At 46.0% G+C, this 16,964-nt stretch overlaps 2 protein-coding genes across 7 annotated transcripts in view; one reads left to right on the top strand and one right to left on the bottom strand.

Moving 5' to 3' along the window:
- The window catches only part of TP73 (tumor protein p73), a 25,268-nt gene extending 19,287 nt beyond the window's left edge, over positions 1-5,981 (bottom strand). For 2 of the 4 annotated variants that reach the window (XM_072354454.1, XM_072354457.1), the window contains exons 1-3: positions 3,663-3,906; positions 2,179-2,274; positions 1,511-1,634 (exon numbers count right to left, since the gene is read on the bottom strand). In XM_072354454.1, coding sequence (XP_072210555.1) covers positions 1,511-1,634; positions 2,179-2,274; positions 3,663-3,706 — 264 coding nt within the window. In that variant the 5' untranslated portion in view covers positions 3,707-3,906. Of the gene's footprint in view, positions 1-117; positions 364-1,510; positions 1,635-2,178; positions 2,275-3,662; positions 3,907-5,861 lie in introns of those variants that run through there. The other 2 variants (XM_072354455.1, XM_072354456.1) reach the window with 2 other exon arrangements.
- WRAP73 (WD repeat containing, antisense to TP73) lies at positions 184-16,964 on the top strand. 3 transcript variants are annotated; one of them, XM_072354460.1, is made up of 13 exons: positions 184-316; positions 1,496-1,714; positions 7,321-7,473; positions 8,024-8,140; positions 12,428-12,500; positions 12,896-12,999; positions 13,385-13,471; positions 13,550-13,684; positions 13,783-13,860; positions 14,629-14,734; positions 15,508-15,633; positions 16,092-16,283; positions 16,428-16,964. In XM_072354460.1, exons 3-13 carry the CDS (start codon positions 7,450-7,452, stop codon positions 16,535-16,537), a joined length of 1,152 nt encoding a protein of 383 aa, XP_072210561.1. In that variant the 5' UTR covers positions 184-316; positions 1,496-1,714; positions 7,321-7,449; the 3' UTR covers positions 16,538-16,964. The 3 variants fall into 3 exon arrangements, with proteins under 3 accessions (XP_072210561.1, XP_072210560.1, XP_072210559.1); XM_072354459.1 differs by lacking the exons at positions 184-316; positions 1,496-1,714 and adding an exon at positions 6,748-6,887 and having other exon boundaries at positions 14,629-14,728; XM_072354458.1 differs by lacking the exons at positions 184-316; positions 1,496-1,714 and adding an exon at positions 6,748-6,887.

Genomic DNA, 16,964 nt, shown 5'->3' with positions numbered 1-16,964 from the left:
AGTGGGGAGGCTTGGAAGCAGAGCCAGGACACGAACTGAGCTCCTGCTGCAGTGGCAGGGAGCGGTTACAAGCAAGAAGCAACAAGGTAAGACCCGTTAACAAAGAATAGCACCTACCGTGGTATAATGCTGCATCTGGTCACTGATGTACAACATTTTAGTCTTCTTGGGATTTACAGACAAGTGGGAACCGTCCCGCCAGAGGAGTCATGGGGTCGGGAGGAGATGGAACCAACCAGGGAGATGCAGTGCCGGAGCATGAGGTGCGAGACTGGGGAGGCAGTGCCAGGGATGCTGCACCGACCACCTGTGTGCGGTTTGTTGGCTTTTTTGCTTTTTTCATCTCCCTTAGTTCTGTCAACTCAGTGCTGCATCCAACAACAAAACGGGGCCCACCCCTTTCTGTCCCTCATGACTATTCATTAAAATGCAGGGCAGGCCACAGCTTGCCCAGTGATGGACTAGGCTGTACCAGCCAGTCCCACCGAGGGGAGAGCGGGGGTCCTGTTCTGTAATTAAACCCAGCCAGACTTAATTCCAGAAAGCCGCTTGAAGCATTGCTGGAATCAAAACCTATCCGACCTGCACCCTTCAACCACACACTGAGGTGGCTGTATTGGTCTGAGCGTGCTGATGCAGTGACCTTGAGATCGTTCCAGTTCGGACTTTTGGAGCTACGCTAGCCAGCCGTGCCACCACTCTGTCCCTCCATTCACCCCAGCTTGGGCTGTGGGGGGGATTCTCTCCATCAGTAGCATTCACAAACCACGTGAGCAGCTCGGACTGCAGCTATCCTGGCTCAAATGTTGCTGGAGGTCTCATTGAATACCTGTGTCCCAGTGCCACTGCTCAGAGCAGCATCCTAAGTCAAGCTTTAAGGGCTGCATGATGTGCAGTGGCATCTTTAAGGCAAACAAAGTCAGGGTGGCTGTTCTCAGTAACTCACGTTATTTGTGCATTTATTTTCATACATGTCAGCCTGCCATGTGTTTTGGTGATGACAGCTAACAAAAGCTATAGTCAGCTTGCTTTGAGCTTAGCAGCACAGTGTTGAGTTGCACAATGAGATCAATATAAATATTTACTCCTGGATCGTTAATTTGAGCTCCCTCACCCCTGCAAACCCCCCAGCCCTGGCACCCTGTGGGAACAGCCTGGTTGCACCAGACTCCAGCTGGAGGGGGGCTTCAGTTCTGCAGCAATAGGAAGCTCTGCAATTAACACTGCAGCCCCCATCTGAGCCGTCTGCCAAGCTCCTGCCCTGCTGCACACAAAGGCCTGGCAAGAGAGGGAAAGTAAGCTAAAAGCGAGGGAAAAAGAGGCTGGGGGAGGGGAGGCAAGCTGGTGAGGAGCAGAATGGGCTTTGTAGAGGGAGATGCTGAAGTGGCCGGTGTTTCTGTTTGAGTTATGAATACGTTCCCATTTCCTACCCTAAAGCCACACAATCACCGGGAGAAAAACAAGTTTGTATCTGATATATCTCTCAACTTTGCAGTCTGAGCACACTCACCATAACAGAGTCGTTCATGCCTCTCATCTGGAAGACGTCCATTGTGACCTCTGTGCGGTTGGAGACCTCATTGCTGCCTGTATGACTGGATGGAGAGAGGTCGAAGTAGGTGCTGTCTGGTGCCCTGTGTGCAAGCAATGGCAGATGATCAGCTTCCCAGCAGGCACAACACTATGCACGTAGCCTTCTCCCCATACAGCAAAGGTGAGTTGGTGTCTTTTCTCCCCCAGTACAGCAGAGGCATTGCCTTTTGTTACACAAAGCATGCCCAGATGCTGACCTCTTATGTACAAGAGTGCAGCAGCAATGGGGAAGCTCTGTGTGGCTCTTTGCTACGTTCATTCCTTTGCATTTATGATGGAAATCCAAGTTGCTGATGGTTGCACAACCCTCAGAAAGTTTCCAGAACCTGGGAACAACTTTGTGGGGCTCTGCATTCAATATCTGCAACATCTCCAGCTTCTGGCTGCCCAGCATCATCGAGGCAAAGTAGTTTGGCAGCTCAGAGCCTGGGGGCAAAATTCTGTATGCAGGAAAGGAACATGTGAAAATTGGTGCACGTGAAAGATACTCGTCTCCCTTGGTGTCATATTGATTAGGTGTGTTAATCCAGATTACAAGGCAAAGAGGCACTTCTGCCTCAATACACATGAACAAATGCCACTTACAGCGTGCTCCAGAGGTGTTCAAATGTTGTACTTTCATCAGCTGGAGAGGACTGGGACATCTTCACAGAGGGGGAGTCTGACAAAGGATAAATCACTCTAGGGACAAAGGAAAACAACAAAGTTAGTGTTGCTAGAGCACAAACACAATGTCTCCTTTTGTTCCTGGAGGTTTAAGGACCTGGATATGCAGGGATTTCATCTGTTCAGCATAAGAATGGAGCAGTTGATGTAACACAGCGTTTATACTGCTCTGCTCCTGAAACACACGCAGAGACAGCAGTTCATGCTCCAGCAGTTCACAGCCCCTTCCACCCTTTGAGAACTATTCTCAGTAATCGTTTTGAACCAGGTTCATTCAGTAAAGGGGCTTAGATCTCTCAGACAACAACACTGAATTCTTGAGTAGGAAGTCTCTGAATAAAACTGAAACACAAAGTTAGTTGGCAAATAAAATCTTGCAGTAAGAATCAGAGCCAAAGATGTGCTTGGTGCTGCTCCCTTGAGATTACAGCTCAACAGCCCGGCACCAGCAGGGCAATAGGGAAACCTTCTTCTGCAAAGCTGGTGAATGATGGGTGGATGGGGTGATGAGACACGTCAAAACTTGACAGGACAGCATGGACAGCCGCCATCTGAGAGTGAGCTTGGATCAGCTGCAGTGTGCTATGAGCTACAGAGAGCCCAAAGGTCCCCAGTTTTCCATCTTCCTTCAAGCACCAGAGCACTGAGAACGCTGTGGTCTTTCCTTTGTGCCTTGAGCTCCCTCCCAAGCCCCCGGAAGAAAAGGCAGCACAGTGCGGAGAGCTGGGCTGCAGCCATCTTGGTCAGCATGCTGCTTGCAGCCATACCATGCGGCTGCCTTCCTCCTCCTCCTCCCTGACCCCCTGCTTCCCTGAGCTGCAGGGGCTGCCACCCTGCCCTTCCTAGCACGTATGCATCCCAGCTGCACTCGGGTTACCCCTTTTTACTCACACAAGGGTTACCATCTTGTTTCGGCTCAGTACCGACATCTAATAGCGAAAGCCTGAAAACTTCCTGCTTTTCAATCTTCAACCGCTGATGGTGAGAGCAGCTGCTCTCAGAATGATGATGTTCAGGGGAGACCAGCTGCAGGATCAGGGTCCTTTCAGTGGTCTCTGAGTCAGCTGGGGACCCGGTGGCTTAGGAGCAACAGGCGCTACAGCAGACATTAAAGTGAAAGCAGGGTGGTGTCCCGAAAGCTGACCCCGTGCTGGTTTCTGCAGCATCTGTGACTCATCTGAGGGATGCAGTACCTGCAGATGCTCTTCCAGGAGGGCTTGGCACAGCAGCAGAGCCTTTGCTCCCCACAGGACTTCTAGCTTGAAGACTGAGCTCATCAAAGTCTCACTTCCGCCCATCCCTCCTCGTCCCACGTGTAAACAGAGAGAAAAGAAAGGACGGAAACAGCAGTTCCAAGAAAAGAAATAGCTCAAGAGCTGCAGTGAGGCTCCTCCGGCCCTTACCCTGCTTCCACGCTGCCTTCCATGGCCCTGGGCATCGGTAGCATCAAGATGGAGCCAGGCCTTTTCTTTCAGCAGAGCGAGCACCTCCGCACCGCCCCGTGCTGTGTGGTCATGCTGGGTGACACCAGCTCTAACCACGTGGCTGCACTCGTTTTCAACAGAAGGGGAAAAAAAAAAATCATCTGTGTATTTTAAGGGCGTTTCAGAAGTTTCCTTTCTCTTTCAAAACAAAATTGGCATCAGCAAAAAGCCGGGTCGGTGTCCATTCACACTTGAGCACTTGGGATCCGTGGTGCAAAGAGCAACTGGGCTGTCAGGGCAGCTAACACACTTCCCTCATGCAGTGACTGCTGCATGTGCTGGGAAAGCATCCCTGCAGCAATACGGGCAGCCTAAAAATTGGCCTTTAAGATGATGGACAATTGCAGGAAGGTTTGCAAATAGCAATCCTGGAAGTTGGCAGCTGTGCTATATCCATAGTGGAATTTGCCCTAAAATGAGGTATCCTACAGGATCAGTGAGGGAAGGAAGCAGGGCAGTCATTCTGATGGGGCAGTCCAGAAGGAAATCACATCCTCCTGGAAGCAGCAGGAGCCCTTGGCACAGGTTAAATGAAGGTGAACCAGGAAGAGTCTCAGAGACTAATTCCATCTTTATTGGAAGCACTACTAGATTACTTGGATGAAATTACCTCCCAGTGCCCGTCAGCTATGCAAATGGCACAGGGAGGTGACTAACCTGAGGCTAAACACAGCAGCAGAAGCACAGCTAGAAAACAACCACAGTGTATCCAGGCTCTTCACTACTTCCACTCTCCCACACCAGCCTGGAGGGTATGTAGCCCCTGCCATAAAGGCATCAGCTCCTTGATGTCACCCCAACACCTCTTCCCAGCACCAGTGGGGGCTCAGTGCATGAAGCCAATGCTGCTGATGTGATTTGCTTATTTACACGTGGGGAGCTGCCTCCCTGCATGCCTTCTCATCTCCACCATTCACTGGATTGTTGCTTCCCTCTGTTGCTAGTTAGTGCATTGCAGGGAAATTGCAAAGCAGGTCGAGACAAAGGTACCACATCCATAAGGATGGGGATGAAGCCTTGATGGGACGTGGTGCCTGGCTGCAGACTCAAGAAGGAGCATCTTTGATCTCACCATTAACTTTTAAGCCTCAGCTTTAGGTACCTGCCTCTATTTCAGCAAGTAATAACATATTCACCACCATCCTGCCACCTCTAACAGCCCAGAACGAAATGTAACAAACATTTTTAGCCACTTAAATGGGAGATAAATGCACACAAATCTGTACAACGGGTCTGTTTTTAATCTTTAGAGGCCTTTGGCCCAGCCTGGGAGAGGAAGACCTCGGAAATTAAAAGCCATACATGTCTGCAAATCTGCAACGCTGAGATGCTGGACAAGGCATCACTCTTTTCCCACGCAGCAGTGTGGGCTGCAGTGAGAGCACACAGCTGGGATTGGGACTTGTAAGGGTAACAGTTAGATAATGCTGATTCTCACAACAAATTATAGCGTTCTGCTTGACAGTTTGTGAGCGTATCTCCGTACCTCCACTCCTCCCCTCAGCTGCACACTGGGAACCATCCAGCTCATCCAGCCTGCAGCAAACAACGTTAACATTTGCAAAACACCGGCACATCCCAAGGTCACAACACTCTGTGCTCTCGCTCATTCACCTCTGATCAGTAAATTCACACATGGAAAACACTGCTTACAAAACTGACCAAAAGTAAGCGAGCTTTCCAGCAGGACGCTCGGTCTAGCAGCATACTGACATCAGCATTGCTGGGTGAGCAGGACACAGTGGATCCTGTGGTACCAACAATGATAGACTGAAATCCTCTCTGATGGATAGAGAAGTCAACAGATAGGTGCTGTCCCTGCACCAAGCACCACAATCCTGCTAAGCCTGGCTGCAAGCAACCAGCCCCAGCATCCTGCCTGTGTTATTCCTTTGCTTTTCCATTCCAAGCTTGGCTGCTCTTTCCTCCACAAGTGCTTTCACTCTGGACCTATGGCACTTTGAAGCAAACAAGATTCTTTAATCCCGAGTCACAATCCTACAAAGAAAAGCGACCACAAATCATCTTCCAGCTGCAATACAGAGCAACTGAGAGAGGGTCTGTGCTGAGGAACACGCACACGCAAACCGCAAGGAGTTTGTCTTTATTTTCTCCTACCTGCTCTGGCTCCTGGGCACTTGGAGTTCCCCCGGAGGTCTCCTACAGACAGGAGCGGCCTGGGATTGAGGATCTGTTATTTACTGCACTACAATCTAGTAGCGTCCCGGTCGCCTAGGCAATGACATTGGAGCTGTTGAAAGCTATGTGAAAAGTGAGGCAAAGGCTTGTGCACTCCCTTCCTGGAATACAAGGCAGTTACAAAGGGGTGGGGACAGCTCAGCCAAGCGTGCAGGGGAATTAAGCCGGTCACCGGCCCCAAAATGACTCTGGGGCAGCTGCAGGGTCACGGAGACAGCTGCTGTCGGGCTGGGAAGGAGACTGAAAGCACAGTTGGCTTCAGCACAGCTTTAGCTCCGGCCTCCGCTTCCCACACGCAGCCCCATAGGGCTGATATGCCCTGATGTTGGAGGGCACGTCCAAGCGTGGGGTTATGAGAGCCGCACACAGCGGGGTGATGGGCTGCAGCCCCCCGGCAGCTCTTTCTCTCCTCGAGCTTTAGGGTCGTTTATTTCCAAGCCCTCCCTGTGTCGCCCTATTGCTGCTCCTTTCATCTCCCCCCGCAGGCTCTGTGTGCCCTGCAGCAGGCCGCGCCGTGCTGCCGCCCCGAACCGTCGCTAAATCAAATTAGAGGGAAGTTAATGAGGAAACGAACGGTGACTTTGGCGGCCGACATGGCGCGGAGTCCGCGCGGGAACGAGCCGCTCTCATTATGCAGCTCATTTGCATAACAATCGCTCCCTCGCGGGAACTTCCCGCCACCGGGCGCTCCCTGACGGAGAAACGGAACTACGACTTCCGGCATGCCGCGCGGCGCTCCCTCCTCTGATTGGCTCTCCCGACAGGAAGCTCCCGCCCTTCCCGCCCGCTTCCTCCCTCAGGTGCGGGCCGGGGCGCGGCGGGCGGAGCGGGCGGGTTTGAAACGGTTCCGCTCACGGTCCGGTTCTGGGCGCTGTTATGGACTTCTCGGAGCTGTTCAAGGTCTCCGGGCTGCTCGGCAGGTTCTCACCCGACGGGAAGTGCTTGGTGAGCGCGGGGCGGCGGGGCCTGGACGGGAGGGACGGGGGGCGGCCCTGAGGTGGAGCCGGGCGTTGTGAGGCCTTGTGGTGTTGGCGGCCTGGAGCTGGGTTAGGAAACGAAGCCTGCTTCCCCCTTTAGGAGGAGCTCCGTGTGGTGCCGTTCCCGTAGGGTTAATGTTAAGCTTAGTCGTGTCTAGCGAGCAGACACAGAGCTAATGAGTTCGGCTTTTAAATGACTATAGGCCCCCCTGCTGGCTTAACTGCTTTTATCACTGTTTGTGTTAGAACGCATTGTTTGTGTTAGTCTGACTCGTGTGAAGCCTTTCTAGGGGTGAATAGGTGGATCCTGCCCTGTAAGTGGGCACTAGGGTGTTGTATGGTGCAGCTGCTCAGATCCAGAGCTGATGCACCAACCCAGCTGTGTTCCTGCTTGTGCTCAGGCTTCCTGCGTGCAGTACCGACTGATCGTTCGGGATGTGAACACCCTCCAGATCCTCCATCTGTACACTTGCCTGGACCAGATTCAGTACATAGAATGGTCATCAGATTCTCTTTTTATACTGTGTGCCATGTACAAGCGAGGGATTGTTCAGGTAAGGACACAAGCAGAGTCTTATTGCAGACTTGTGTGTGGTGTGAGTGTGAGCAGCAGTCACCAGCTCAATGCTTTTGCTAAAGTAATGGGAAATGTTACTGATAATGCATGGTCTGAGGCATGCTATGACTTACAAAGCTGTGATCTACCTCTGGGTTTCAAAACAGAATGAAAACACATAGTAAACTAATTTAAACCAAAGTTAGAAAGCATCTCAGGTGTTCCTTATTTCAGCAGGAAACAAATACATGCAAACTTGCCAAATAGTCTAAAGTGTTCCATTTCAATGGCTGGATATACTCAGACTATTTGTTAAAGAAGAAAAGCTTATTTTACAATCTGTGTTAACACACGGAGGTGTGAGGCTTACTTTTGTAGTGGAATCCAACGCCAGTCCTTCATGGCCACAGCTCTCAGAGGTTTCTTGCCCTCTCTGATGGGTGGTGCAGGAGCTTTTTCTCAGCTGAAGCGTATTCTTGCAGGAAGAGGTTTTGATGAGCTGTTTGTTTGATGCACTGCCTGCTTGTTTTCCTCCCTTCCTGCTGTAGGTCTGGTCCTTGGAGCAGCCAGACTGGCACTGTAAGATAGATGAAGGGTCAGCAGGATTGGTGGCTTCATGTTGGAGTCCGGATGGTCGTCACATTCTCAATACAACGGAGTTTCATGTAAGTGTGAAGTCATGATTACTCTCCATGGTATCAGATGTTACCGTCTGCCCTTTGCCTCTTAAAATAACCTGAAGCTCTTAAAGCTGTAGTGGTTGTAAAGAGCAGTTTCCCTGCGTTAACCTGCGTTAGTTCCAGTTCAGATGTTACTCTGTTATCATTTTATTCTCTGGGGTTTGATAAGATAAAAAACAAACTCTTAACTTATGCTGATGAGATATTCCTATGCTTAAGCACACTAACTTTGATGTATGAAAGCAGCACAGGGTCCAGATCAGTCTGTGCATGCTGTACACTGAGGACATGTTGGAAGGCACGTGGAAGTCTGACTCTCCACCTTTTTAGCTGATGATTGATGCAGTTCATTGCAATGAACGGCCAGAAAATAGCTGGGAACTACACGTGAGAAACTTTTCTGTTTAATATGTCTGACTTTTTCAGGACTAGTTGGCTCTTAAATGATGCATTGTTGCCCTGAGTTTGGGTGTTACACTGCAAGATTTCACTTTTTCCATCCCAGTATCAATCAACAGGACACAGGTGGGGGTTTGTCATTTGTGTGCACATACTGGAGTTAGTGTAAGTACTGATGCTCTCAAGGGTAGAGATTTTCTGCCTGTCAAGCAACCTCCTTCCACTTCCCCTCTGCTTCTTGGACTGTGGATTTTGTGGAGTGATTAAATTAAACCCGAGTTTCTCCAGGAGGAATCACCTTGATAGTGATTAAAGTAAACGTGAGTCCAGAGCTACAACTCTAAGTCAGTGAAGACATGCCTGACAGTCAGGCAGGAGTGTTGTTGTCCCCCGTAACCCAAACTGAAGGCTGGTGCTATGTGCTACAAATGAGTTTCTTATGGCACATTCATGTGGGGGTGGACTAGCAAGTATTTATTACCTCCCAACAGAACTTGGTTTGACCTTAGAGGATTTCATTAAGCCTTTGCCAAGTTGGCATCTGTGTTGGGATAAGTTTTCTTTCCAGCTGTAAACAGGTTGCTAAATTAGCTTTGTCAGACAGCTGCCTGGGTTATGCCGGTGTCTGAGTTGTGTTTACTCTATAGCGTGCTAAATCCATAGTCTGGTGAGTGCTAGTGTAAGTATGCAAGTGTGGTCTCCTGAGTCCTAAAATTATTCCATGGTGTGCAGTAATGTAGAATGGTACAGATAACCATCTAAATCTTTACATAAACACCAAAGTAAACAGTATGGTACATAAGGCAGCTAAGTGGTGTGGTCTGATGACCAAAAGCACATACAGGCTCTGTTCTTTCCCTCACAGAAGGCTGGAATCTGAGAAAGTTGGAGCATGATGTCAATGCTATTGAGTTGTGTAGTGCACTAGAAAGCAGCTTGTCTCTCTTAAGACCTATTCTTTGATATTTCTTGTATTGTACTTTCTCTAGTTCCACTTTAGTACTGAAGCATTAAGAAGCTTCCTTAGTGCTATAGCAGGAGAAAGAAACGTGTGTGTTTCTGTGTATATTGGAGCTAATCCTTAGTAACTGTAAATGGCTACGTTGGTTGAAAAATGCTTTCTGTCGAGGAATGCACTCTGAATAATCTTCTGAAATCCGGTGCTGACAGACACTGCTATGTAAGGAGGCTTTGTGACCCAGTCAAGTCTGGGACAAAAGTTGACAGTCATTTGAGATGCAAGGTTGTTTAAAAATGTGTTTTTATCTATTGAAAATCACCAGTCTCACACCTGCCTATAGCTGTCAACATTGGACATAGTCCTGAACCCAGCACTGGAGACTGTTTATCACGTTACCATCTAAATGCTTTTTTTTTTTTCTCAGCTGTTTTTAGGCTATTTTAAAAATGCTTCTGCTTTTGGTTTGGTTTTTTTTTCCCACTGCAAAACAACAGCTGAAAACTTCTCAGACACCATTATTGTTAGGATTTGGGTTTGACCACTCCAGTTTCTCTAGCAACTTATAGTAAAGAAAAAGTACCCTCAGAATGGACAGTAAGAAACACCTGCCATGAGCATTTGCTTTTGTAAGTTTCTAATACCAGTCCCAGAGTTTTTAGGTTGTGTGACTTGGACAGGAGGTCGCAATAAAGTTACAGCAGAACTTCCATGTGGTCTCCAACTTGGTTATGAGCCTCAGGCAAGGCAGAGGTAACAGGAAGAGCCCTGTGTGCCCTGTGCTGCTTCGCACTGAGAGATTCCCCTCTTCCTGAGCACCCCAGCAGTAAGGCTTTGCCTTTTCTGAGACTTGGAGCCAGCCTATATGGTCTGGGGTAGCAGTGTGTGTGACACGCAGCAGGCCAGGTGAGTTGACTGGGGCCAAGTGGTAACACAAGTGTGAACTTGGATGCCTTTGTCAGGAAAAATTACAATCCAGACCTCAGCATTCAAAGCTTGCAGCTGCTAAGCTCGTATTAAGTGGCTGTAGAATGTGTGTTGTGTGTGCTGCTTGTTTTGTTCAAGGGAAGAACAGCAGCAAGTACATTTAACACTGCAATTAATAGGAGCAAGCAGCATATCACTATTGCAGTTGCTATAGAAGAATGTGAGTAGGCATTGTGTTGGTATTTTTAAAGTAAATCTTGCATGAAGAGCAGGCTAACAATGCTGTATTTTTGTATGTCCGGAAGTGAGCAGTTGCAGTGATAAAACTTGATTAATGGTGTTCATCTTGCAGATTCCATTGGGATCCCTTAAAGTTTAAGGTGGTACTATACATGTCTAGCTGTAATTTCATAGCTGTTAAATAAAGGAAGAGATAATAAAGGCTGCATTGAACAGTAGTCCATTTGTGCTTGTTTAATCTTTGGACATAAGAAGGCTGGAATTTGATATGGTCACTGCTCTTTCCTGTTACATTTTAAAACAGTAGTTTTGTGTGTCATCTTTTCAAGTCTCTTAAGTTTCTTAAATATATGTTTAAAATGAGTGAAGGCAGCAATGATGCTCTTTTGCTTCTGTTCCTCACATTGCTGGAGAGAGGCAGCATTAGGAATCTGTAGCTTGGTTTGAACACAATGTCAATTAATGACTTTTGCTGGAAAGCACGATTCATGTCAGCAGTAAAAAAGTCTGAGGTCTGCTGCAGGGCACAGGCTCCAGTGTTACCAGGTAGAACAAACACAGGATGCTTCCTTGGGGTCATTTCTCACCTCTGAATTGTACCAGTTGCTTCAGAGAAAGGAAAAGGTGTATTGAGGCCAAGCACAAACAAAAGAGCAGCGGAAACTTTTTCCTACTGCTGCTGGTAATTGATCTGCGCTGGATGCAGGTGGGTGATTGAATGGTAGATGGTGCTAAAGTTTTACTTATGTAGTGATTCAGAACTAATTTTGTCATTCAGAAGTCTTGGGAAAGATAGTTTTGTGCCCATGGATCTCAATAGCAGCAATAGTTTTACCTGTGTCTTATCTAGAATCTCTTACCTTGGTGCAATAAAAACACAGGAAAACATGGGATGAAAAACATACCCTGGAAACATTCCTTGCTCCAGATATAAATGCAAAGGTTCACATGACATACTGATTAATGCACATATGTCTGGTGTGGCTGCCGTTGCTAAGGGAGAGTAAGTATTTGTTTTTAATTGAATAATCTGCAGATGGCAACGCAGAGCTTCCAGAATGCAGGCTGTGACCTTGACGAGCTGTGGAGGGGCTTGTTTTGCAGCTGACTGCCTTCTTTGCAGTTTTCATGTTCTGGGGGTGCACGAGTCTCCAGAAATACCGCAGATATGGTGTTTAATGCCTTGCTTTTGCTTGTCTTTTGGTCCTATCAGTAGTTCTGTAATGTTGCCTTTTTGTGGTGGCTGAGGAGTGAAGAACAAAGCGCAAATCAGTGTCACAACTGAGCACGTGTTTAGAAGTTATAAATAAATCTGGTTTTACACTTGGTAGCTTAAGATGCAACGTTCTTGAGTTGCAATAATTTCTCACCTTTCCCATGTTTTGTGATGAAATCATTTTTCCAACTGAGAAGTATTTTGGCAACACGTTATGAGCATGAACCTGGCTACGCACTGAGTACATCTCTACCTTCAGTGTCAGTGAAGTGCTGTTGTCCACCTTGGTGTTCTGCACCTGTACCCCTTGGGAGTATTCAGTGTGCCTGTAATATGAATTAGAAATAGGCCTCTCTGAACTCTCATCAGTGAACAAGGATAATTCTGCTATGCAGAATAACTGCAAAACTTAAAACACATATTGAATGTACTTTGCATTATTGAGCTAGGTTTTGGGGGAGGGTTACGTACTAACCTTTTCTTTAATCTACAAAAATAAGCAAATACTTCCTTTGTCTTTCTCTCTCACCAGCTGCGGATAACTGTGTGGTCCTTGTGTACCAAATCTGTGTCTTACATCAAGTATCCCAAAGCTTGTCAGCAGGGTAAGTGTCACCAGTTTCCCACAGGAATGGGATTGAACACAGGGATGCATTTCACCATGATGGGTACCTGGGTGCCACATGCTGCGAGTGCTGTCCTAGGATCTGAGTTGTCAGCCCTTGCACAGAACTCTTAACCACTTTGTGTGTCTGTTCTGCACGTCTTTCTGTTGTGCTCCTTCTCTGATGGGTCCTGCAAGGTGTAAAGTTGGAGGTGTTGGTGATGAAAAGCACAAATCCAGAGTGCCTACTGGTGGGGACTGACACTTGGAAGTTGATGGGATACCAGTAGCTGTGTAACTAACTTGTACAGCTACACAAAAGTAACTGTTTCATCTGTTTTGTTTTTGCCAATATTCTGCCTTGTTCTCTTACTTACCTTTCTGTCCCTCTGGAAGGGATAGCTTTCACCAAGGATGGCCGCTATATGGCAGTAGCAGAAAGACGTGACTGCAAAGACTTCGTCAGCCTCTTTGTGTGCAGTAACTGGCAGCTGCTGAGGGTAAGATGTGTCTTTGCCTTCCACTGCTTCTGTATAGGCTACAAGCATCTGCTGCACACTGCTTTAAACACTATCACTTTGCTACTATGGTTTTAGACTTGCCTGTGTGTTTTCTAGCCAGCATCTGGCTCCTTTGCTGGCCTTTAGCATCCTTCCATAGCAGAGGGATTCTGTTCAGGAAGCTGTATATAGTATGTGTAAAATAAAAAACAAACAACACCTCATATAAACTATTATCACTAAGGAATAATTCTTAAACTGTACACTTCTATGCTGGCATATGAAAGACTTATGTTTGGTAGCATTTGGAAGGGTGAACTGAGGATTGCATGTAGCGTTTGTTAGTGTAATGCTTCAAATGACATTTTTCTCTTTTTGGGGACAGCATTTTGACACTGAAACTCAAGATCTCTTTGGGATTGAGTGGGCTCCCAATGGCTGTGTTCTGGCAGTGTGGGATACTTGTCTTGAGGTATGAGGAGAAAGATAATGGCTGATGGCTGTGGAGTTATGGGCAGTATGACCAAACCAATTAATCAATTTGTTTCAGTACAAACTATTGCTGTACTCCCTTGATGGCAGACTGCTGTCCACATATCAGGCTTATGAATGGTCATTAGGCATAAAGTCCATTGCCTGGAGTCCCAGCAGTCAATTTTTGGCAATTGGCAGCTATGATGAAAAGGTAAGAAATAGAAAAGGGGAAAAATAAACCTAACCTATCTAAATCACTTGCAGAATCGTGTCATAACCACTCTGTCTTGCAATATCTTCTTGAATTAGGTGCGTATTTTGAACCATGTAACTTGGAAAAAGATCACAGAGTTTGAACACCCAGCAACTGTTACTAACGCAAAGACTGTAAGTATGAATCGTTATCAGCACTTTGGTGTGGCTGTTTGTTTCCAAAGATGTTCATAAATCCATTTCATCCTGAAGGCTTTTCTTTTTTTTCCCCCTCCAAGACTCTAAATAGTGCTTGGGAATCTTGAAGACCTGAGGTTGGAAGGGAAAGATAAAGGAATCCTTTCAGACTTGCTGGGATACACACATGATTTTCAGTATAAGCATTAGTGGACTTCTGCCACATGCCAGTGTATTTTACTGTAGGTGCTGATTGCTTACAGATCTGGGGATGCGGCTCATGATCCATTGATTGCACCTCAGCAGAACTTTTCTCAATTGAAAAATGACCTTTCTTTCCTGTGAAGTAATAGAACATGAAATGGAAGACAAATGGAAGTAACTCTGCTAGTCTCTACTATGCAGACAGGAATTCCAGTTGGCATTATATGCTTCCATTATTCCATTTATTGCACTGCCAGATGTAAGCTTTAGGAATATTGAATGAGATGGAATCATTCTTCATGGACTTCAAGGTTCATTTATCTGCTGGAAGAGTTTTCTTGATCCTGGTTCCAATAAGCAAACAAGTCAATGAGGATGCAGGATCTAGTATTTGCCTGCTTTAAGCCCCTCTCCTACACTGATGACCTGGGGATGCTGAGATGTAATACACCTAAAAATATGGTGTAAATCACTTGAGTTGTAGGATGAGAATGACTTATTAATAGCCCAAGCTCAAACTCTTCTAGGCCCTTCTTAGAGCTGTCACTTATTTCTTTGTAGATTGTGTATAAAGAAGTGGAGAAATCCCCATCTGTTGAAACAGAGAGATTTTCTTTCCCTCCGACAAGAGCATTGGCTAGTTCTGTCTTCAGCACACAAAGTAAATGTAAGCCAAGGTTTAGTAAAGTAAGACACTTGAGCTTGCCATCTTGAAGTCTTTCTATAAATAAATGTTATGTAAATGCTGATGTTGGAATGGATCCTCTGGGTGCTCCGTTCAGTTCTCCTTAGTTAACTGAAGAGCTCCAGGGCAGTAAGGACCCTGCTGGAGAGGATGCTGTCTGTGCTCTGAAGGCATATTGAAGATGAGTGGGTTGCTTATGTGTGTTTTTTTTCCCCTGATTTGCAGAAATCTATGCAATATCATTTTGTTTCTTGGTGTTACTTTAACACCTGATTAGCAATTAAGAATCTTATAGCATGTGACAGTTCCAGAGGTTAAAAAAATAACATCAGAAGGTGTTAGTTGTGCTGATTGCTTTAGAAGAGACTCTGAAACATTAAACTAATAGTAGACAATGCGTGATTAGTATTTTTCTACTGTTTTTACTGTCTCTTTGTGGTACTGTAGCAGTAATTCACTTTTGCCTTGCATTGGTATTTATTTGCAATACTAGTTAAAAGATGGTTGATTTTACCTATATTTCCTAGTTGAATCTCAGATGTGGGATCTCCAGTGCTTTTTGGTTTTTGTAGGAGAGTAAGAATAGAAAGCTGTTCATAGAAAGATGCAGTATATTAAAGAAAAAAAACTATGGGGGTTTCTGATTGGAGCATCTGGCAGAAGAATAAAATGCTTCTCTTTGTTTTTAACAGCTAGAATTGAATGCTTTGTCCATTCAGGCTTGCTCAGTAGAATACTTCTGTTCTCAATTCCAGATGACGTTTCCCAGATGCCAGTCTCTTTCCAGTACATCAAACCTGTTGCTGATAGGGCTAATCCCAAAATGGGGATTGGGATGCTGGCATTCAGTCCAGATAACTGTTTCCTGGCAACCAAAAATGGTAAGTTCCTTTTCTCCTCTGTTAAAGGAGAAACCTTTTTGTTATATGTGCATTACCCTGAGTTTGGCTTTATATTTAATAACAGTAACCTGCTCTTTAATTTCTCCACATATATGAAGCTACTGTATTGGAAAATGAAGTGCCCAGCTCCTTTCTGCTCCATTTCCAGCATGTGTCTCTTGGAAGGCAGAGTTCTTCACAGCCTCTTGTAGTGGGGCTTCCGATTAACACAGATGGTCATGGGATTAACACTCAGGTTTTCCCTTTGACAGGCCTGAGGGCTGTTTATGTCAGGATGCAGAAGTTGTGCTTCAGAAGCAGAGCCCATTAACAGCAGCACAACTGTGAATAGTTCAGTAAGAAACAGTGGAGGCTGGAAGACAAACTGAGTACTTCTAAAGAGGCTGTGAGGCCTGTTTTTCCTTCATGTATTCAAATGATTTCCTCTTTTCTGTCAGATAACATTCCTAATGCTGTGTGGATCTGGGACATTCAAAAACTGAAACTGTCTGCAGTGTTAGAGCAGCTGTGTGCCATCCAGTCCTTCCAATGGGATCCACGACAACCTCGACTTGCTGTATGTACAGGAAATAGCAAAGTCTACCTATGGTCCCCAGCTGGATGCGTGACAGTACAAGTTCCAACAGAAGGTAAAGCTTTCTACAATGCCCTCTGCAAACCATCATCAGCTTTCTATTTCTATTTTATATGTAGGGGTGTATTTGTTGCAGTGCATGTGGCTTACCTAGGACAAGGTGGCTGGAATAAGAAGATGCTTCTTGCTTTTTCTGCAGGTGACTTCCAGATTGTTTCTCTCTGCTGGCATCCTAATGGAGATTCCATGGCGCTTCTGAGTAAGGATAACTTTTGTGTGTGTTACTTCGAAAGAGAAGAAGTGAAATAACTACCAGTCGCATTTAAAATGCTCACAGATCTGAGGAAGAATGAGGAAAGGGGTCAAACCCCAACCCTGAAGCGTTTCAGTTTGTAAGTTATTTATTTGAAGGAGCATAACCCAACTCCAGTCCGGAAAGTGCTGTGAGTGTATCTGAATGATGTTGCATCTCAAGTGTGGAAAACAAAGTCTGGATTTTCAGAAGCCTTCGGTTTTGATGCCATTCAACAGATTCTGGCAACTGTGGTTTGTTGTTTTTTTTTTTCCTAACGTTGTAGCTGAATGTACATAATGTATAGATATTATTTAAATTTGATAATTTCCAATAAATATTTTGATAATGACAAACTTAGTATGATTCGAACTAAAGGAAATGCTATTAATAACAGCCTCAGGCTCTGCAAAATGAATGAAGTTGGGGACGTTTAACTTGATT

The sequence above is a fragment of the Excalfactoria chinensis genome, chromosome 20 (genome assembly GCF_039878825.1).
Source record: "Excalfactoria chinensis isolate bCotChi1 chromosome 20, bCotChi1.hap2, whole genome shotgun sequence".
NCBI lineage: Eukaryota > Metazoa > Chordata > Aves > Galliformes > Phasianidae > Excalfactoria > Excalfactoria chinensis.
This window is presented reverse-complemented; position numbering and strand designations above follow the sequence as displayed.